Genomic DNA, 23,376 nt, shown 5'->3' with positions numbered 1-23,376 from the left:
GGAGCTGTCGTGGCTGCGTGGTAACTCTGCTGTCTTGCATACAGGCAGACGCTCGGACGCTGGTTCGAGTCACAGTAGCTACCGTGTCATTCTTTTCTTGCCAGAATTAATTTTTTGAAAATTGCGATTGATTACTATAAGAGGAAACTCGCACGTATGGAGGGTGGGCGGTTCAGTCACGGCGCAGTCGGTAGCGTGGATGGATGCAAATGAGACATCCAAAGCGTCATCAACCTTGGTAACGCAAAGTCAGGGGTTCGCGTCCCGGATGAGGCATGTCAGTCAATCACGACAACGACCTGGCCCCTGAATCGGGATGTCACGAGACGAGAACGAATGAGGGCGCTCGTGGGACTTTGCAAATTACCTTTTGCATAATAATACGGTACACTTTAGAAAGTTTACATCTGCGTCGACAATAAGGTCGCGCGACATGGTTATTTAAAGTAATAGCCCGGATTATCCACGCTGGCTCCGCAAGGTGGCGCCAGTGGTAGGCGGGCATCACAGTGACACGGCTCATACAGACAACAGTGGCGAAGGTGTCAGGTGCTTTAAATATTTCCCTTGACAGTGATTATTTTTCATTTTATTCACGAATTTGGTATTTATACCGCAATGGTACATAAGCATTGTGCTTATGGCACCTGTAACAGCGACTCAAGGCACGCTGACAGGCCGCATATGGCAGGTGTTTTTTTCGTGCCATTTCCCAAACCAAAAACGAATGTGGAGAAGTGCAAGCGGTGGGTTCATTTATGTGGAAGGCATGTGGAGCAGTTCAACATAGACAAGGTTTCTAAATACACCTTCTTGTGTAGCAAACATTTTGTTGGTGGAAACGGGCCCACAGAGGAAAACCCTGATCCGATATCTGCACGAGCGTGTCCAGAACAAGTAAGTACATAAAACAGTAGGGCCCTGTGTTTTTACGGGTAGAGTCCTGAATAACACTACCGTTACCGATACTTTGAAGAATGCATCTTAATTATACATCCGGACAAAATGTAATACGATGCAATATTTATTAAAGACATAAAAAATAAAACAATTTTCTCAGAGAATTTTTAAAGGTGTAATATTAGGGGTGGGCAAATGAAAGCTTTTTTGGGAAATTTAATTTCAGACAAGTGGATTCTATGGCCATTTTTGCTGCTGAATACAAATCTAATAAGTATTTTCATTTTAAATTACATCTGATATTGGTATCAAGTGATTTTTCAAAATGGCCACCAAAGGCTCCTTCCAACCACATAATTCTCATGTAAATCTTTAAATATCAGTTCAAAGATGGCTTGTTATATGTCGAACTATATGATTTCATGATCAATGAGTGCAAATAGATACAGCATTTTGGTTGGGTCACTTCATTTTGGGTTAAAAAGAGGATTTTTTGGTCATTTTGATGTAAAAATCACCCCAAAATCACCATTTCTGTGTACATAAATACAAATGTTTATATGCAACTGTGGCTTTTAAATTAGAAAAAACAATAATACAACAAATGTGGTCAATATTGTTCAAGGATCACATGAAACTGAAAAGTTTTGACATATAGAATAGGCATAATGTTAGTTACATACAGGAATATTTACAGTAGAACACTCCGTACCAGAGCATTAGGATATTGTTACTCTTTTTTACCACCCAGATACCGAAAATGAGTTTTTTCCTGCATCTAATTATTCAATAATGTATCTGTCTTTGTGCTGCTGTGAAATAATGTAAGAACTCTTGAAAATATGAAATATCGGCGTTTATATTTTTTCCTTGAAATAACAGAAGCAAACCCAGCAATGTATAAGCATGAGCAACTGAAAGCTTTAATCATCTATTTTACAGCTTTCTTTTTTGAGATTAGTTAGCAATCCATATGGGGCTTAACTTCATCCCTGAACAAGATTTTATCACAAAAGTGGCCAATGGACCACAAGAGCATGAGCTACAATCCCATGCCAATGTTTTGGTTTAAATGCTTTTGTTATGGAGTTATGAGTCCGTAATGACAGATCTTCTAAAACAAAGGTATTATGTTGCTTTATCAACAATCAAATCTGAACTAAGGCTTTAAAAAATTGCTTGCAGGGTCTTGGGGTACTAAATGGTGTCATTAAATTGGCTTTGAAATAGTGATCACGGGTGTTCAGGTAAAACAGAAATTTGAAAAACCAATTTTTCAGTTTTTACCCCCAAACTGCAATTATGCCATCACCTGTAAGATGACATGTGTAAATGTTAATTAATGTAATCACTGAATACTGAAAATTCATTTATCACTGAAAAGAATGTATGTAAGGCAGTATATAAGGAGTTTTGGGTGAACGGTGACAATATCCTTATTGTCTTCATTTATAACCTAGTCACTCTAGAGGCTGAATGAGCTAGAATGTTGTTGGAATGAAAATTTCTTGTTTATTCCTGGATATTTGAAGTATCTAAAATTTCTAAGCGCAATCTAAATGTTTGGGTCCATTTATGCGTCCTGTTAAAATGTTTTGCTCATTCTCAAAAATTCGAAGTGCATTTCAAGTGGAAAAATATCGAATGGCATTAAAGTGTATTCTAACTGCACTATGATCGCATTTTTAAGATTCTTACGTAATTCCAAAAGCATTCGGAACATGAGGGAGAACCGAAAGGGCAAGGTGCTTCAAATCTTGTCAGAATGTTCCACATTGTGCCTCCAATGAGCAGAATGCAACTTAAATGCATCTTGATTACAGGCTGGAATTCAGCCAGCAATGAAACCACACTTGTATGGCATTTAAAGTACATTCTAAATATGCTCACTATATTTAGACAGCATTAACATTATTCCTAATGTGTTCAAACTACATGTGAGCTGCATTTGAGAGCTAATACAATACAACCCAAATGTGCACGAACCATTCCAGGTGGGTTCGAAGCGCATTCTGAGGTTCTTAGATTCTGAGGTATTCTTACTGGAATTGAGGACAATTTGATATTACCCAACGAATGTGGTGCAAATTTTGAAAATTCTTCATTATGGCTCATTCTGCTTCCATTCTTCCATACTTCATAATCCAAATGAGTGTGACAGGGGGCTTTAAAGTGCCTTCTGGTCTCAGTGTATTTCTTGTTGATGCTTTCATGGTGATGGTGAGATACTCTTAAACTATGCAACTGAAACTAAGTACTAATATTCCAAGGTCAAGAGCTAAGAGGTTGTAAGAGTTTTACCTGTTCTGAAGGAAAGGTAAATTATAAAGCATAAAATGTGTTCGTATACATCAATGAAGGTATTTTCAGCATTGTTTTTATACCAAACTGTAATCCATGAGTTAAGTATGTACATAATGGCCATTATTTATATTTATCTTAGGCTCGAGGTGTGTATTTTATGTATATGTTTGTTTTAAATAACATATTTTTACAGATGTCACCCTAACAATATTGCCAATGTCTTTATTATGCTCATATTTGAACTCAGCAACCCTCAAAACATATAGAAAGACATATTACACATCATTTTTATGTACTTTACAGTGAAAATATGGCCAAAAAGCCATTTCCCGCCTTTTTCACAAACAAATAGCAGATACCAATATAAATCTTAAGCTTTGGTAAAAAATATTGTCAGATTTGAGTTCAGCAGCAAAAATGGCCATAGAATCCACCTGTTTTAAAAAAATTTTGTCATTTGCCCACCCCTAGTAATATAATACTACGGGTTGGTTTTACCGATATATGCATTTCATATCAAACAGGTGTCCAAGATAAACCGCCGTCAGAGAAAAGCCCCCAAGCAGAGAACATTTCAACACGGACATACTGAGAAACTGGCAAAAAATGAGCAACTAGAGGTTGCTGAGGCTTTATTAGATTTGGGCAGAAATCGTCCGCCGACATGTCAAACCCCTGAAATCCATAAATTGTCTCTTGAGATCAGTAACGCTTTGCCAAGTCAAGAATCTGAACAAGAAATCACTCTGCAGGTAAGCTAAATTTTCTATTGGCGTTTTTGTTATTTAATCAACTAGGTTGTTAACTGGTAGCCCTTTTCATAATATTAGTGACAAACTCTTTCAGATAACGATCTCACACTAAAAGCGGTGTAAGACCAGTTATCAGTGCTGTCATCTTTACCTGCCAGGTGGTTAGCTGGGCTTGTCATTTGAATGTGTTCACTTATTTAACCCTGCTTTTTTCGAAATTTTGATTTGATTTCCTAAACTCACATTTGTGACTGGCTTTTCGCCACAATTACATATGGAATGAAAACGAAACTGTTTTGAGTAACACATTCCAGTGCAGTTTTTAGGCATTGTGCAATCTTCTGTTGTTCGGAATTATTTTAATAATTAAAATACCTTTCTTGCTTTTGACCATAAAAAAATGTCACTTTCACTTGTAATGGTTTTATTTTTCGGAGGAATTATTCACTGTCATGCATTTCAGTATCCGTCAACATGCCAAACCACTGAAATCCAAGATTTTGCCATTGACACCTTCAACGATCCGCCTTATCAAGAATCTGAACAAGGCAACGTTCGACAGGTATTATTTAATCTCTAACATCGTTTTTGTGATTTTATCAACTGTGTTGTTTAGTGCCAGTCCTTTTCATGGGTACTATAGTAGCAAACTTCCTTAGAAAACCATCCAACACTAACAGCGGTGTAAGACCAGTTATCAGTGCTGTCATCTTTACCTGACAGGTGGTTAGCTGGGCTTGTCATTTGACTGTGTGACTTGATTTACGCTGAATCAAAGTCGCTATTTAATTTTTTATTTTAAAAGTTTGATTTCTAATTTGCTTCTTTGTTGATGGCTTAACGCCAGCATAATAAATGAAATTAAAATGACACTGTTTTAAAGAAAACGACGCAACTGCGGTTTTTAGTCATCGCGCCAATTTTATTTTAATATTAACACCTTTCTAAATTTAAGCAAGTAAAAGATAACATTCACACATTTGATTGTTCTTCTTTGTGTAAGAATTAGTTTTTCATTTCAGTATCGCAGCTTCGGGGTACAGACAGATGACCTGTTATGCAACTGCAACAAAGATGTGGAGACCACAGATGCCTCAGCACAGACCGTGTACACGAAATACGAACTCCAAGCAAAGATTGAGACCATAGCCCTAAAAAATGAACTAGTTCGTGCCCGGACTGTCGCCCCAACTAAAGCTTTCCAAGATAAGACAGACGCTCCTCTGCTGACAATTGATGGTATAAAGGATGATAAAAAGACATTCTTCTTTTTCACCGGTTTGGAGTATTTGCACTTTTTAGCCTTGTTTACTTTCCTCGGTCCGGCAGTTAATAATTTGACATACTGGAACGGCAAATCAACAAACAAATTACCTAGCAGAAGAAAGACCAAACCCATTGATGAACTTTTCATGACACTGGTTCGGCTTAGGAGAGGTTATTCTTTTTTTAGTATGAGTTTTTTCTTTAAGTTATCACAGACAGTCATAAGGTCAATATTTACAACTTGGATTCAACTTCTTTATCATCATTTTAATGACTTACGACCCCAGATGTTTGCAGACCGTTCCACCTTGAGGCCATTTCTTCCTAAGTCGTTTAGAAGTTTCCAGAATGTCCGATGTTCAGTGGACTGTACCGAATTTTATGTCCAAATGCCGAAAGATTTCGCCCGACAAGGGAATTTATACTCTAGTTATAAGCATCATCACACTTTCAAATGTTGCATAGCGGTAGCCCCGAATGGTTCTGGTGTATTCGTTTCTCATTTGTTTGAAGGGTCTATTAGTGACAGGGAAATTTTCAAAAAGTGTGGTATTTTAGATTATCTAAATCCTGGTGACATGATTCTTGTAGACCGTGGATTCACCGTAAAGGACATTTTACAAGAATTACATGTTGATGTCAACATGCCAGCTTTTTTAAACGGCCGTGAGAGCCTCACTCCCCAGGAAGAACTTTTGACTAAACGATTGGCAAAGGCACGAATTCACGTTGAAAGATATAACGGCAGAGTGAAGAACTTTAAATTAATTTCAGGCACGATTCCTTTGAGTTTGGCTCCACTAGCCAGCCAGTCAGTATTTGTAGTATGCTGCTTGGTCAATTTTCAAGACCAGTTAGCTAAGTGATCTGTACAAACAAAACTCATAAGCATAATAATATTTCTATTGTACCAGTGGTGCGTTTTATACATTTCAGTAAGGAAGTAAGCTGTGATGCTTATATATATTTGCAATTCTTCATCATTTTAAATGAAAACAGCCTTTCAATGCTATTATGCAATAACTGTATATAATAACTGGAGTTGTTTTGATTATCTGTTTATTTAGAAGAAATAATAAAAGGATATCATATTTGATATATAAAACAATGAGTTTATTCCTTTGGATGACTTCTCATATTTTTCTGAACATTTTATTATGAAAAATGATGCTTACTTTCGGACACATGCAAATACAACTGTAATAAAACCCTCCAGATACATACAGATGTACAGTACCAAAAAATTAAAATACCATCCAGACAATGACCACCAAGGAATTCATTATGCATAAAAGGGTTAAAATATCACATATGTGTATGGAAGATATTTCTACCTGGCATTCAACATTCCTGAATTCTTCATGAATTATTAAATTTGGACATTCATGTAACTTGGTTTGTTTGTTCTAGATGACATATATTAAATAATTGTAAACGAGTCTCCCTCCCCCTCCAAATATTTTAATATTTTAGTCGGATTTGATGAATATATTGAAAAAAAAAAAGAAAAAAACCTAAAGACTTTTGCATTTTATATAAAGAATTTTTTAAATGCTAGGGTAACACTTGCTCTACCTGAATGCAACTATAAATACATATTTCATCCCTTATTTTGCCATTAAATCAGTTTGTATCCTGGGACTGAAAGCATATTATTTACAAAGATCTAAGGATGGTTTACTACCAGTACTCATTTCAACAGTACACATTTTTAGAATACACTTAACACACATTCTTTCAATACACTAAACCACTATGAATGGTTTCAGCCCTCGAGGTGCTCTCATTTCAAATATCTCGTAGGCAAAAGCTGACTTCCAAAGATTTCTACAAGACTTAAACATATCTTTTACAAAAGCATTGTCTCTCCAAATTCTCTGAACATTAGGTTGACCCTTAGGTGACCAGAGTACAAAGTCACACCATTCTCTTCCAGTGATTCCCATTTGAAATTGAATCTGATAATAATATGCATGACTTTCTCTGAGCTTTATCTCACCCTTATCATTAATAGTGAAGCATTGGCCAGCAAGATCCTTTGTGCTTATACTACCATTTGCATACTGGGCTGCTACATCTTCTGGGGCAGACTTCTGAAACACCTTCAAAACTTTAATTTCCAACAGTCCGTCAGGGTCATCTGATGAAGTATCAAAAACAAGTCCGTCTGGAGAACAGGCAAGTTCTGGCACTGCTGGGTCAACCCAAAGGCCAGACTCACTGACCTTTGCATTGCTAATACTGGCATAGTCTTCCCGTGCCTGTTTTTCCATGGAAGACCCATGTTGCATATAGTATGTGCTGACGGCATCTAAGCCCCAAATGTGTTTTCTGAGTAACTTCAATACTCTCTGGCGTATGCCATCAGTGACTCCCTGCTCACTGATGGCCTTCCATATCTTCACTGCTTCATGTGCCACTGATGCTGTTATTCTGCGGGACCTCTCTTGAAACCATCCTGCACAATCTGCCTGTGATTTAGTGCCTTCAATCATTACTGGCCAGCAACCTTCCGGTGTAAGATCATGCAGCAGAATAAGTTTCAAGTCTTTCAAAGTCAACAACCTTTCAGAGGAGAGCTCATAATCCAAATATTGATAGGTAAGAAGGGTTTCCCACATGCTAACTGTGCCGGTGTTAGCATTAGCAAATGACAAACTGGACTTGAATGCATTGAGATCTTCACGGCTTACTTTGCTTCCAGGTGGACGCGGGTCAAAATTGATAACATCATTCCTTACTACCTTGTAGGAGGTGTAACTGGCTTCATGTAGGGCTGAAGGGTTCCTCCTCTTAGAACCTTTCTTCCATGCACATGGTAGACTAGTGCAAGAAGGTTTCTCATGCAGGAATATCAGAAGCGCAGCTACATGACTACACCTAATAACAATAAAAATCATTTGTTCATTTCATATAAACACAAAATATAAATCTGAAACTGGTGCAAATAAAACTATTAAGATGTGGAAATACAAAAAAAAAAAAAACTGTCAATTCATGTATTTAACGGACAACTGAACAAAAAAGGATAAAAAACGTATTCGAAAAAAATATTTATGTAAAATGATGAAGTTTATATGAAAATAAGATGACCAATTAATTTATGTACCAAAAAACAATAAAACTGAAATAGTTAAAAAAAAGTTTAAGGTTTATAAACTCTCTGAAAACCTATTACTGTTTTTAATTACCTGTTCAAAGAAGATGCCTTGCAGTGGCAACTTGCAGCCTTCACTGCACCACTATTAACAGACAATGTAACAGTCACTGTGTACTTCTCATTACGCATAGATGCAAGAACAACTCCTTTGAAGTATACTGTGGAGGAGTCTCTCTTATAATAAATCTGCCCTACATAACCAGACTGCACATACTGTGATCCACGACGCAAAGGTTTCTCTGTGGTGTCAAAACTTGGTAACGACTCAACCAGACACTGGTAAATATTGCCATAGTTAAAAACTTGTGGTACGGCTTCAGGTACAAGCCCAGACCAACTTCTGGAGTTTTCTTGCTGTGATGATGGATCTTCATTTTCAATGTTTTGTTCACGTAGTTTTCTCTGGTACCATTTCCCCTGATCCACACTCACATCAATTTCTCCAGCCTTGCCAGCAGCTATACAATTTTTGCATCTGCAAGTTAAAAAAAAAAACTGTATTATAACATTTTCACTTGTTAAGACATATGACATGTTGCTTTCAGGTCAAGACAAAAGAGATATCATGTCATAATCAACATAACTGGAGTAAAATATCCTTGATCAGATAGCTTATTGTGCTTATGATGCTTTTATCCTTAACTTTAACTGAAGTTTTTCCTTGGGATTGTAATAACATAGCCACTGTGCTAGAACAACTTATAATTAAAAAAAAAAAAAAACATGTTGGAGCAAGGGGATCAACTGCTACAAAATTTAGTTGACATGCACTGGGCAACCTTGGAAATAATATAAGGTATCAACTTAAGCAACTCTTATATCATACTTTGAACAACACAAGCATGCTGCCATGTTACTTTAAATTTCGTGTATTACTTCGGTAGTATATGCTCCCAGCCTACCGTACACCGCTCCCCACTACCGTGCACTGTAAGTTTTTTGTTTATTGTCATCACGTTCGAATACTGTTGCTAGTTTAATCTATGTATCTACATTCGTATAATATAGTTTGAGAAGTTATTTGCTAATTTAATTTTGTTTTTGCAACAAAGATTATCATTATCTTACGTAGTTCACGTGTACAGTACCTTGCTATCAATTCTGCTCTTTTCCCGCTCACTCTAAGTCCACGGCAGGCCAACCATCGTTTTAAAACAACGTTCGTATGCTCCTCCACATTTGGAGTTGGTAGTTTTGCCCCTGGGACATCTTCTTCTGATAAAATCACCGTATGGCTTTCACTCATTTTCACACTGCTTCTAAACAAAATGTCCGCTTGTTGCCCCTCCAAGGGTAAAATCTTAGCGCATGCGCAGTACCGTACTGCATGTGACGTATAGCGCGCTCGTCGTTATTATATTTCCTTTCTCTTCAGTTAAAACTCCTTCTATTGGTGCCACAGATCTTGAATTTAAATTGAGCTATAACTAACTCCGTATGGATTGCATTTCATCAAAATGTGCCATCTTTTTGGTGGGATTAGCAGAGAGAAAACTTTTGATTTTTTTTTACAAAAGTCGCGCCACCTCTACTCCTTTTATCAGGTACACGTTTTGCCTTTTTATGCCCTTCCTTTCCTATCTTGGGCTCTTGCTTCTTAAGACTGTTCATATGTTCATTCAGTACCCGGGGCAAGTCCGCAGTCGACACTGGAAAGAGCAAAGACTACTCAATGCTAAAACTGCCGGGGTGTGAACAGCTGTGATCGTCATCGTGCTCTACAACGTCAAAGGTGAAACCAAACGTTATCTCAATGCAAAACCAAATGAAAATAAAAGCATTCGAAGTCATCTTACTAAGAACGTACAGAGCAGGGCCTATCAATGAATACGATCCAACTTGTTTTGATTCTGTAGCTTTTCCGGTATAGCACCTGTTAACCGTGTTCGGTAGAAAAAAAAATCTCCTCGGCGGATTTATTTGCCAAATATGTTTTCCTCAAAATTCCTGTGGCTGTAAACGCACCAATAATTAAATACTTGAAATTATATATATATATATATATATTTTAATTCCTTTTCTCCTCTTATGGTCTTGCTAAAAGTAAAACCCGCCTGCTGTGAACCGCCTCTGATCCCATTGTATTCTTTAATATCATGGGCAAGGCCAAAATCAATATCAGTATAAAACAAAGTCCGAGCTCCGAGTCGTGTTGTCAAACACGACTTCGTTATACATCATGAACTTTACCGTTCATGTCGGGGGCTGGGGTTGCGTGGGCTGAAATGCGGCACCCGTATTATCGATTGCGCCAGCAGGTCTGCACATGCACACCCAATCTGGCGCTCTCCGTGAGGAGGTTGAAAGTTTCCATCTGATCACTCGGTATCAACGGAGCTGTCGTGGCTGCGTGGTAACTCTGCTGTCTTGCATACAGGCAGACGCTCGGACGCTGGTTCGAGTCACAGTAGCTACCATGTCATTCTTTTCTTGCCAGAATTAATTTTTTAAAAATTGCGATTGATTACTATAAGAGGAAACTCGCACGTATGGAGGGTGGGCGGGTCAGTCACGGCGCAGTCGGTAGCGTGGATGGATGCAAATGAGACATCCAAAGCGTCATCAACCTTGGTAACGCAAAGTCACGGGTTCGCGTCCCGGATTAGGCATGTCAGTCAATCACGACAACGACCTGGCCCCTGAATCGGGATGTCACGAGACGAGAACGAATGAGGGCGCCCGTGGGACTTTGCAAATTACCTTTTGCATAATAATACGGTACACTTTAGAAAGTTTACATCTGCGTCGACAGTTATATTTCCTTGCTCTTCAGTTAAAACTCCTTCTATTGGTGCCACAGATCTTGAATTTAAATTGAGCTATAACTAACTCCGTATGGATTGCATTACATCAAAATGTGCCATCTTTTTGGTGGGATTAGCAGAGAGAAAACTTTTGATTTTTTTTACAAAAGTCGCGCCACCTCTACTCCTTTTATCAGGTACACGTTTTGTCTTTTTATGCCCCTCCTTTCCTATCTTGGGCTCTTGCTTCTCAAGACTGTTCATACATGTATGTTCATTCAGTACCCGGGGCAAGTCCGCAGTCGACATTGGAAAGAGCAAAGACTACTCAATGCTAAAACTGCCGGGGTGTGAACAGCTGTGATCGTCATCGTGCTCTACAACGTCAAAGGTGAAACCAAACGTTATCTCAATGCAAAACCAAATGAAAATAAAAGCATTCGAAGTCATCTTACTAAGAACGTACAGAGCAGGGCCTATCAATGAATACGATCCAACTTGTTTTGATTCTGTAGCTTTTCCGGTATAGCACCTGTTAACCGTGTTCGGTAGAAAAAAAATCTTCTCGGCGGATTTATTTGCCAAAAATGTTTTCCTCAAAATTCCTGTGGCTGTAATCGCACCAATAATTAAATACTTGAAAGTATATATATATATTTTTTAAATTTCTTTTCTCCTCTTATGGTCTTGCTAAAAGTAAAACCCGCCTGCTGTGAACCGCCTCTGATCCCATTGTATTCTTTAATATTATGGGCAAGGCCAAAATCAATGTCAGTATAAAACAAAGTCCGAGCTCCGAGTCGTGTTGTCAAACACGACTGCGTGTACATCATGAACTTTACCGTTCATGTCGGGGGCTGGGGTTGCGTGGGCTGAAATGCGGCCCCCGAATTATCGATTGCGCCAGCAGGTCTGCACATGCACACCCAATCTGGCGCTCTCCGTGAGGAGGTTGAAAGTTTCCATCTGATCACTCGGTATCAACGGAGCTGTCGTGGCTGCGTGGTAACTCTGCTGTCTTGCATACAGGCAGACGCTCGGACGCTGGTTCGAGTCACAGTAGCTACCGTGTCATTCTTTTCTTGCCAGAATTAATTTTTTAAAAATTGCGATTGATTACTATAAGAGGAAACTCGCACGTATGGAGGGTGGGCGGGTCAGTCACGGCGCAGTCGGTAGCGTGGATGGATGCAAATGAGACATCCAAAGCGTCATCAACCTTGGTAACGCAAAGTCACGGGTTCGCGTCCCGGATGAGGCATGTCAGTCAATCACGACAACGACCTGGGGCCGTATTCTCAAAACTTTGTAACTTACAACAATTTGTAACTATTTACGTGAATTTGTAACTTTGACTTACACGGTATTCTCAAAACTCTTGTAAGTCTCGGACTTACAAACTCTTGTAACTTTTCACGTAACTTTCCGGAAGTGACGTTTGACCTGAATAATGACGAGCCATTCCTTTATTCCAGCCTCAAACTATCATGAATAAATGCATGAAACAAGTCAAAAATGTTTTATTCGTCACTTGGCTCTGGATATAAACCTTATTATCATTATTACTATTATTATTAGAGAATTATTTGGTTTGAGTTTAAATATGCAATTTAGTAATGCCATATTAACTTCTGCAAAAAAATAAAAAATGCATAACATTATTGTATTAGCTCTTCTGTGAAAATGAGGGTGGCCCTGAAAAGGGCCTGGGAATAGGACGGTGCCCTATGCCCATACCAAAAAAAATTATGAAAACTTGTGCATGATGAGTTGCTCCCTGGCTCTGAACCCATCTGGACGGTCATTGCCAAGGAGGGGGAGCAGCTCATCAGGCTCCAACTGCTGGACATCCCCTGGTAATGGGAGTCCAGCACGAATGCACAGGTTATGCAACCTGAAACAGGCCATGATGATGTTACTGGCCACATCTGGGTAGTACTGTAGGCTGCCCCCTGATCTGTCCAGACACCTGGAAAAATAAAACAAGAAATTTGCTTAATCCAGAAAGCAAATGCTGATGCCAGAAAAGTTATTTGGAAAAAATATACATATGTTTTGCAAGTTTATGATATAAAAGTATTTAAAAATAATAATTACCTCCACCTGCTCTTTAAAACACCAAGGGCCCTCTCGATGCTGTTTCTTGTTGAAATATGTGCCCTGTTGTATCTAGTTTCAGGGCCTGTTAGAGGGTTGGCTTTGGGAGTCATGAGATATGGGCGCAGAGGATAACCAGAATCCCCCAGGAGGAATCCTGGAATATCCTCTGCGTCCATACCTTCAAAATGCTGGCCAATCCCACTGTTGGTAAAGATGAAGCTGTCGTGGGTGCTCCCCGGCCATCTGCACACTACATCAGTAAATCTTTAAAAAAAAATTAATAAATAAAATAAACAAAATCTGATTTTAATGAAATAATATTTTACAATGGTATTTAATTAATTTAAATTGCTGTATATTTCAAAGCGTAAAAAAAATATTGAAAATTAAAATGATTTCTACTGTCAATTTGGGGGATTTTTTTTTTTTTTTTTTTTTTTTTTTTTTTTTTTTTTTTTTTTTTTTTACAGAAATGGAAGTTTTTCCTTTTTTCTCAACCATTATTCAATAAACCTGACTGGAAGGAACAACCAACACAATTGCAGTAGTTGTGATTGCTACACGTGACCCAATTACGTGTGTTTACATTTTGACGATATCATGACAGATATATAATTATATATATTGGCCTTGGACTGTTAAAAATAAATGATAAGAGAAAAATATGTACTTACATAAGTTGAGCATTACAGATAGCCTGGACATTTATGGCATGGAAGCCTTTGCGGCAGACGTAGGCGTTTTCAACGTCAGCCGTAGGGGATTTAATGGCAATCATGGTGCCATCCACACACCCCAGCACTCGCGGGAATCCGGCGATGGAATGGAATTCATTTTGTGTTCTGCGCACCTCGGCCTGTTCACTTGGAAAGTGAACAGACAGAGAGTGGTCGTCAGAAGCACAAATGGCTTCCACCACCGCACGGATTGCCCTTGAGGCTGAGGGTTGGCTGACACCATGAATGTCCCCTACGACTGACTGAAAACTCCCAGTCGCGAGGAACCTCAGAGCCACCAGCACCTGCTGGGTTGGGGTCAGAGCGTGCGACCTGTTGGTGGATCTAACAAGCGCCGGCTCTAACACCCTCACCAGCCTCCGGATCTCTTCCTTGCTTAGCCGATACCTGGATACCGTTTCAGCATCCGTGAATCGGCCAAGCTGGTCAATCCTCTTCCTGTACACGCGGGGTGCCTGGACTTTTTCAACATCGAAAAAAAGATAAGCTGCCATCTCTCACGAGAAATATAGCTGCAATGAGTGATTTTTGGCGTCTGCTCGTTTATATACCCATAGATACCCGGGAAATTATCGGCACCAATCAATATTGATCTTCCCTATGACTGATCGGCTCTTGATTGGGTAATATTTACATTATTTTTTGACACTATTTGACCATTTGTTTTTCCAAAAAAAAATTTATTTAACACTGTGACACCAACAACAGTTCGTTGATTTTAGTAGTTGAAGTGTTTTCCAACATAATTCAATGAGTTGTTATCGATCTTTAATTTTCAATTTCAATCAAATTTGGGGGGTTTTCCACCCATGTCGAAGCGCTTTAAGGGGGAATTCCCGCTCAGGGAATCCCGCCAGGAATCCCCACTTTGACCTACATAAAAATAAAGAGTAAAACATGAAAAGATACTCTAAAAGATAAATGTGTCCCTTGAAATAACCTTTAAGGACGAATACATAGACTGTCAAAACACACATCATTTCATTTATTGTGATCTATAAGAATTATTGACCTTTTTTTGAGGGCACTTGGCCCATTATATATTTTCTCGCCTCATAAGAGAGGAGAGTTCCGAGCTTGGAATAAGTATATGTATTGTTTTTTTTCTTTACACATTTGCAGTTTAAATTAATGAGTATCATTTCCATTCGGCCCATGCAATTAATAAATGTGTAATTTATTCATTAAACCTATCAAAGTATTTGCAAATATTTTAAACACATGTAGGCCCTACATACAAGATCAATAGCCGTTGAATTTTTTTTTTTTACCTGGATGTTCACAGTAATATACAGAAAGGGAGATCACCCTATTTGGACATATAATTTAACTAGTTTTTTTAAATGTTTCAACACCTAACATAAATAAATAAGTTTAACTGACTTATTATTGGTCTTAAATTCTTTTAACATGTAAAATCTGTTTTGCTACAAACTACAGTACACTAGTTACAGCTGAAGCAAATTCCCAAGTTGAATTCACTATTCTAATTACAAAATTACTTAATTTACCTTTTAAAATAAGCTAAAAAGTGTTTTAATAGCAGAAATCTTCCAAAAACATAACTTACGTAGTAAGAAATATCACTGAATTTCCACTTTTATCAGTCCCCTTTCCCCATCAAAATGAAGAAATCAAATATACTTTCAAATGCAGGCATCAGCTGAACAAGGTCACCACAACAACACTTAAAAGCCATCAAAATTTCCAAGAAGTTATTATTATTGTTTTTATTGAGATGAAATAAATAAATCGTTGTACATTCATTATTATCATAAGAAAATTGAAAATTTTTAGTTCATGAAGAAGTCTAATAATGAAATACAGTGATTCCTCTGAGAAAAAGATTTAATTAGGGTGTATTCTGGTTTATTTCGACTCAGCCTTAGAGTGGACCAAACAGATAGTACTAAATAAATTAAAGAAATATATTTTGCAGTGCAAAATCAAATTCAAAATGAAACAGAAGAAAAAAAAGCTGTAATTTTCATGACAGAGTGCAACCAAATCAAGTGTCGGTTTAATCTAAATAAGAATTTAATCTGGAACTTTGTAATGAGGATAATGTTATGTAACTTGTAAAAATATTATAAATACTATAAAAAATGCCTAAATGTACATGTACAACCTGTTACAAGACCACGCATAAATAGGAAGTCTATTTGGGTATTTCAAATAGTTTTAGTCATTCTTTTTCCTTCAATGATGAATACCTCATTATTTGAATTGGAATTTCCTTCATTGAACTTGATAAACCTAGTCTATAAAATAAGCTAAAATACTGGTTGAATGCCTACAATTATTCGATAGAAGATGATAAGTAGTTATAATCGTCACTGAATGTTGCCATTCCATTATTATTTACAACTCCCTGTAGTCTATAGAATACTTTTAATGAAAATTATATACAGTTCCAAATATAGCCATCAGCTGATCGAGGTCACCACGTCGCCGGAAAGGGGGTCAACATTTGCAATTTTTTTTCTACACGCCTTTATTCCTTTGGCATGTTCTCGATACTTTTTTGATACATAGTGTATAGCATATCATTTTAAAGCATTTGAAACGGGCTTTTTAGTTTTGTACGACACATATATTTTCTCCAGCACATGTATGGAAAGGAGGCATAAGAACCTGAGTCATAGAAATGCCGATAAAAATGGCGATTTTTAGATACACCTTCACGAAAAAACACCACAGGATTTTTGGAAAACAACATGATAACATCAAACTTTATACATCAGTTGAAAGCCAATTTTCTTCCGAACAAAACCACATCTATTAAACTTGGTGTTTTGGTATAATTTTAATTAATTCACTGACTAAACATGTATCTTCATCCTAAAAAAGTCGGAAGATTCAAAATCTGAAATTCAGCCGCGGATCAATTTATTAATTTTGAGTAACAAATAAAGTGCTTTATATCGCCAAAAAGCTCATTAACTTGGCTTTCTTGCAGCATTAATAGTTCTTCTTCTTTCTTTAAAAAATATAAGTTTTCGTTTTAATTTAAAAATTCGGACACCCTGCCAAACTGCCATGTTGCCATTGCGCGATCGACAGAAAAGTATTATTCTCATCTAAATCGTTAACTGTAGGCAACTAACCTGAAATATCCGAAAGGCTAACCTATCTCGCTGATAATAATACATCCAAGGTTTAATAATTTTACTTGCTGTCAAAAATATCCAACAATAAACACGAGTATAAAATTTCAGCAGACAACACTTTCTCCCCGACTTTTCACCAAATGCGCATGCGTACAACTTTTCGGAGCGACTTACAACAGGTCGGAGGCAGTTGTAGATTTACGTGCATATTTACAAGAGTTTGTAACTTACAAACCTTCGAGAATACCAACTTACGTGAACGATCGGACTTACGTGAAAAGTTACAAGAATTTGTAAGTTACAACCTTTCGAGAATACGGCCCCTGGCCCCTGAATCGGGATGTCACGAGACGAGAACGAATGAGGGCGCCCGTGGGACTTTGCAAATTACCTTTTGCTTATGCAAGGTACACTTTAGAAAGTTTACATCTGCGTCGACAATTATATTTCCTTTCTCTTCAGTTAAAACTCCTTCTATTGGTGCCACAGATCTTGAATTTAAATTGAGCTATAACTAACTCCGTATGGATTGCATTACATCAAAATGTGCCATCTTTTTGGTGGGATTAGCAGAGAGAAAACTTTTGTTTTTTTTTTACCAAAGTCGCGCCACCTCTACTCCTTTTATCAGGTACACGTTTTGTCTTTTTATGCCCCTCCTTTCCTATCTTGGGCTCTTGCTTCTCAAGACTGTTCATATGTTCATTCAGTACCCGGGGCAAGTCCGCAGTCGACATTGGAAAGAGCAAAGACTACTCAATGCTAAAACTGCCGGGGTGTGAACAGCTGTGATCGTCATCGTGCTCTACAACGTCAAAGGTGAAACCAAACGTTATCTCAATGCAAAACCAAATGAAAATAAAAGCATTCGAAGTCATCTTACTAAGAACGTACAGAGCAGGGCCTATCAATGAATACGATCCAACTTGTTTTGATTCTGTAGCTTTTCCGGTATAGCACCTGTTAACCGTGTTCGGTAGAAAAAAAATCTTCTCGGCGGATTTATTTGCCAAAAATGTTTTCCTCAAAATTCCTGTGGCTGTAATCGCACCAATAATTAAATACTTGAAAGTATATATATATTTTTTAAATTTCTTTTCTCCTCTTATGGTCTTGCTAAAAGTAAAACCCGCCTGCTGTGAACCGCCTCTGATCCCATTGTATTCTTTAATATCATGGGCAAGGCCAAAATCAATGTCAGTATAAAACAAAGTCCTAGCTCCGAGTCGTGTTGTCAAACACGACTTCGTGTACATCATGAACTTTACCGTTCATGTCGGGGGCTGGGGTTGCGTGGGCTGAAATGCGGCACCCGAATTATCGATTGCGCCAGCAGGTCTGCACATGCACACCCAATCTGGCGCTCTCCGTGAGGAGGTTGAAAGTATCCATCTGATCACTCGGTATCAACGGAGCTGTCGTGGCTGCGTGGTAACACTGCTGTCTTGCATACAGGCAGACGCTCGGACGCTGGTTCGAGTCACAGTAGCTACCATGTCATTCTTTTCTTGCCAGAATTAATTTTTTAAAAATTGCGATTGATTACTATAAGAGGAAACTCGGCGCAGTCGGTAGCGTGGATGGATGCAAATGAGACATCCAAACCATCATCAACCTTGGTAACGCAAAGTCACGGGTTCGCGTCCCGGATGAGGCATGTCAGTCAATCACGACAACGACCTGGCCCCTGAATCGGGATGTCACGAGACGAGAACGAATGAGGGCGCCCGTGGGACTTTGCAAATTACCTTTTGCATAATAATACGGTACACTTTAGAAAGTTTACATCTGCGTCGACAGTTATATTTCCTTGCTCTTCAGTTAAAACTCCTTCTATTGGTGCCACAGATCTTGAATTTAAATTGAGCTATAACTAACTCCGTATGGATTGCATTACATCAAAATGTGCCATCTTTTTGGTGGGATTAGCAGAGAGAAAACTTTTGATTTTTTTTACAAAAGTCGCGCCACCTCTACTCCTTTTATCAGGTACACGTTTTGTCTTTTTATGCCCCTCCTTTCCTATCTTGGGCTCTTGCTTCTCAAGACTGTTCATATGTTCATTCAGTACCCGGGGCAAGTCCGCAGTCGACATTGGAAAGAGCAAAGACTACTCAATGCTAAAACTGCCGGGGTGTGAACAGCTGTGATCGTCATCGTGCTCTACAACGTCAAAGGTGAAACCAAACGTTATCTCAATGCAAAACCAAATGAAAATAAAAGCATTCGAAGTCATCTTACTAAGAACGTACAGAGCAGGGCCTATCAATGAATACGATCCAACTTGTTTTGATTCTGTAGCTTTTCCGGTATAGCACCTGTTAACCGTGTTCGGTAGAAAAAAAATCTTCTCGGCGGATTTATTTGCCAAAAATGTTTTCCTCAAAATTCCTGTGGCTGTAATCGCACCAATAATTAAATACTTGAAATTATATATATATTTTTTAAATTTCTTTTCTCCTCTTATGGTCTTGCTAAAAGTAAAACCCGCCTGCTGTGAACCGCCTCTGATCCCATTGTATTCTTTAATATTATGGGCAAGGCCAAAATCAATGTCAGTATAAAACAAAGTCCGAGCTCCGAGTCGTGTTGTCAAACACGACTTCGTGTACATCATGAACTTTACCGTTCATGTCGGGGGCTGGGGTTGCGTGGGCTGAAATGCGGCACCCGAATTATCGATTGCGCCAGCAGGTCTGCACATGCACACCCAATCTGGCGCTCTCCGTGAGGAGGTTGAAAGTTTCCATCTGATCACTCGGTATCAACGGAGCTGTCGTGGCTGCGTGGTAACTCTGCTGTCTTGCATACAGGCAGACGCTCGGACGCTGGTTCGAGTCACAGTAGCTACCGTGTCATTCTTTTCTTGCCAGAATTAATTTTTTAAAAATTGCGATTGATTACTATAAGAGGAAACTCGCACGTATGGAGGGTGGGCGGGTCAGTCACGGCGCAGTCGGTAGCGTGGATGGATGCAAATGAGACATCCAAAGCGTCATCAACCTTGGTAACGCAAAGTCACGGGTTCGCGTCCCGGATGAGGCATGTCAGTCAATCACGACAACGACCTGGCCCCTGAATCGGGATGTCACGAGACGAGAACGAATGAGGGCGCCCGTGGGACTTTGCAAATTACCTTTTGCTTATGCAAGGTACACTTTAGAAAGTTTACATCTGCGTCGACAATTATATTTCCTTTCTCTTCAGTTAAAACTCCTTCTATTGGTGCCACAGATCTTGAATTTAAATTGAGCTATAACTAACTCCGTATGGATTGCATTACATCAAAATGTGCCATCTTTTTGGTGGGATTAGCAGAGAGAAAACTTTTGTTTTTTTTTTACCAAAGTCGCGCCACCTCTACTCCTTTTATCAGGTACACGTTTTGTCTTTTTATGCCCCTCCTTTCCTATCTTGGGCTCTTGCTTCTCAAGACTGTTCATATGTTCATTCAGTACCCGGGGCAAGTCCGCAGTCGACATTGGAAAGAGCAAAGACTACTCAATGCTAAAACTGCCGGGGTGTGAACAGCTGTGATCGTCATTGTGCTCTACAACGTCAAAGGTGAAACCAAACGTTATCTCAATGCAAAACCAAATGAAAATAAAAGCATTCGAAGTCATCTTACTAAGAACGTACAGAGCAGGGCCTATCAATGAATACGATCCAACTTGTTTTGATTCTGTAGCTTTTCCGGTATAACAGCACGTCATAGCACCTGTTAACCGTGTTCGGTAGAAAAAAAAATCTCCTCGGCGGATTTATTTGCCAAATTTGTTTTCCTCAAAATTCCTGTGGCTGTAATCGCACCAATAATTAAATACTTGAAAGTATATATATATTTTTTAAATTTCTTTTCTCCTCTTATGGTCTTGCTAAAAGTAAAACCCGCCTGCTGTGAACCGCCTCTGATCCCATTGTATTCTTTAATATCATGGGCAAGGCCAAAATCAATGTCAGTATAAAACAAAGTCCTAGCTCCGAGTCGTGTTGTCAAACACGACTTCGTGTACATCATGAACTTTACCGTTCATGTCGGGGGCTGGGGTTGCGTGGGCTGAAATGCGGCACCCGAATTATCGATTGCGCCAGCAGGTCTGCACATGCACACCCAATCTGGCGCTCTCCGTGAGGAGGTTGAAAGTATCCATCTGATCACTCGGTATCAACGGAGCTGTCGTGGCTGCGTGGTAACACTGCTGTCTTGCATACAGGCAGACGCTCGGACGCTGGTTCGAGTCACAGTAGCTACCATGTCATTCTTTTCTTGCCAGAATTAATTTTTTAAAAATTGCGATTGATTACTATAAGAGGAAACTCGGCGCAGTCGGTAGCGTGGATGGATGCAAATGAGACATCCAAACCATCATCAACCTTGGTAACGCAAAGTCACGGGTTCGCGTCCCGGATGAGGCATGTCAGTCAATCACGACAACGACCTGGCCCCTGAATCGGGATGTCACGAGACGAGAACGAATGAGGGCGCCCGTGGGACTTTGCAAATTACCTTTTGCATAATAATACGGTACACTTTAGAAAGTTTACATCTGCGTCGACAGTTATATTTCCTTGCTCTTCAGTTAAAACTCCTTCTATTGGTGCCACAGATCTTGAATTTAAATTGAGCTATAACTAACTCCGTATGGATTGCATTACATCAAAATGTGCCATCTTTTTGGTGGGATTAGCAGAGAGAAAACTTTTGATTTTTTTTACAAAAGTCGCGCCACCTCTACTCCTTTTATCAGGTACACGTTTTGTCTTTTTATGCCCCTCCTTTCCTATCTTGGGCTCTTGCTTCTCAAGACTGTTCATATGTTCATTCAGTACCCGGGGCAAGTCCGCAGTCGACATTGGAAAGAGCAAAGACTACTCAATGCTAAAACTGCCGGGGTGTGAACAGCTGTGATCGTCATCGTGCTCTACAACGTCAAAGGTGAAACCAAACGTTATCTCAATGCAAAACCAAATGAAAATAAAAGCATTCGAAGTCATCTTACTAAGAACGTACAGAGCAGGGCCTATCAATGAATACGATCCAACTTGTTTTGATTCTGTAGCTTTTCCGGTATAGCACCTGTTAACCGTGTTCGGTAGAAAAAAAATCTTCTCGGCGGATTTATTTGCCAAAAATGTTTTCCTCAAAATTCCTGTGGCTGTAATCGCACCAATAATTAAATACTTGAAATTATATATATATTTTTTAAATTTCTTTTCTCCTCTTATGGTCTTGCTAAAAGTAAAACCCGCCTGCTGTGAACCGCCTCTGATCCCATTGTATTCTTTAATATTATGGGCAAGGCCAAAATCAATGTCAGTATAAAACAAAGTCCGAGCTCCGAGTCGTGTTGTCAAACACGACTTCGTGTACATCATGAACTTTACCGTTCATGTCGGGGGCTGGGGTTGCGTGGGCTGAAATGCGGCACCCGAATTATCGATTGCGCCAGCAGGTCTGCACATGCACACCCAATCTGGCGCTCTCCGTGAGGAGGTTGAAAGTTTCCATCTGATCACTCGGTATCAACGGAGCTGTCGTGGCTGCGTGGTAACTCTGCTGTCTTGCATACAGGCAGACGTTCGGACGCTGGTTCGAGTCACAGTAGCTACCGTGTCATTCTTTTCTTGCCAGAATTAATTTTTTAAAAATTGCGATTGATTACTATAAGAGGAAACTCGCACGTATGGAGGGTGGGCGGGTCAGTCACGGCGCAGTCGGTAGCGTGGATGGATGCAAATGAGACATCCAAAGCGTCATCAACCTTGGTAACGCAAAGTCACGGGTTCGCGTCCCGGATGAGGCATGTCAGTCAATCACGACAACGACCTGGCCCCTGAATCGGGATGTCACGAGTTGAGAACGAATGAGGGCGCTCGTGGGACTTTGCAAATTACCTTTTGCATAATAATACGGTACACTTTAGAAAGTTTACATCTGCGTCGACAATTATATTTCCTTTCTCTTCAGTTAAAACTCCTTCTATTGGTGCCACAGATCTTGAATTTAAATTGAGCTATAACTAACTCCGTATGGATTGCATTTCATCAAAATGTGCCATCTTTTTGGTGGGATTAGCAGAGAGAAAACTTTTGATTTTTTTTACAAAAGTCGCGCCACCTCTACTCCTTTTATCAGGTACACGTTTTGTCTTTTTATGCCCCTCCTTTCCTATCTTGGGCTCTTGCTTCTCAAGACTGTTCATATGTTCATTCAGTACCCGGGGCAAGTCCGCAGTCGACATTTGAAAGAGCAAAGACTACTCAATGCTAAAACCGCCGGGGTGTGAACAGCTGTGATCGTCA

At 39.2% G+C, this 23,376-nt stretch overlaps 2 protein-coding genes across 2 annotated transcripts; one reads left to right on the top strand and one right to left on the bottom strand.

Moving 5' to 3' along the window:
* Positions 1 to 487: 487 nt before the first annotated feature.
* LOC106157951 (uncharacterized) lies at positions 488 to 6,268 on the top strand. Its single transcript, XM_086994390.1, has 4 exons — positions 488 to 897; positions 3,729 to 3,956; positions 4,420 to 4,518; positions 4,979 to 6,268. Exons 1-4 carry the CDS (start codon positions 619 to 621, stop codon positions 6,086 to 6,088), a joined length of 1,716 nt encoding a protein of 571 aa, XP_086850516.1. The 5' UTR covers positions 488 to 618; the 3' UTR covers positions 6,089 to 6,268.
* Positions 6,269 to 6,496: 228 nt separating this feature from the next.
* On the bottom strand, positions 6,497 to 9,732 carry LOC147760347 (uncharacterized). Its single transcript, XM_086994389.1, has 3 exons — positions 9,471 to 9,732; positions 8,414 to 8,857; positions 6,497 to 8,102 (listed from the first exon to the last, which is right to left on the bottom strand). The coding sequence occupies exons 1-3, from the start codon at positions 9,626 to 9,628 to the stop codon at positions 6,968 to 6,970; spliced, it is 1,737 nt and encodes a 578-aa protein (XP_086850515.1). The 5' UTR covers positions 9,629 to 9,732; the 3' UTR covers positions 6,497 to 6,967.
* Positions 9,733 to 23,376: the final 13,644 nt, after the last annotated feature.

This window comes from Lingula anatina, chromosome 8 (genome assembly GCF_051362555.1).
Source record: "Lingula anatina isolate TDL-2025a chromosome 8, LinAna3.0, whole genome shotgun sequence".
NCBI classification, from domain to species: Eukaryota; Metazoa; Brachiopoda; class Lingulata; order Lingulida; family Lingulidae; genus Lingula; species Lingula anatina.
This window is presented reverse-complemented; position numbering and strand designations above follow the sequence as displayed.

Excerpts from the sequence above, each read along its gene's own strand:
- LOC106157951 (XM_086994390.1), top strand. The coding sequence starts at position 619 with ATGGTACATAAGCATTGTGCTTATGGCACCTGTAACAGCGACTCAAGG. Across the intron at positions 898-3,728 it reads CACGAGCGTGTCCAGAACAA|GTGTCCAAGATAAACCGCCG; the intron begins GTAAGTACATAA and ends CATATCAAACAG. Across the intron at positions 3,957-4,419 it reads AACAAGAAATCACTCTGCAG|TATCCGTCAACATGCCAAAC; the intron begins GTAAGCTAAATT and ends CATGCATTTCAG.
- LOC147760347 (XM_086994389.1), bottom strand. The coding sequence starts at position 9,628 with ATGAGTGAAAGCCATACGGTGATTTTATCAGAAGAAGATGTCCCAGGG. Across the intron at positions 8,858-9,470 it reads AGAGCAGAATTGATAGCAAG|ATGCAAAAATTGTATAGCTG; the intron begins GTACTGTACACG and ends TTTAACTTGCAG. Across the intron at positions 8,103-8,413 it reads AAGGCATCTTCTTTGAACAG|GTGTAGTCATGTAGCTGCGC; the intron begins GTAATTAAAAAC and ends TATTGTTATTAG.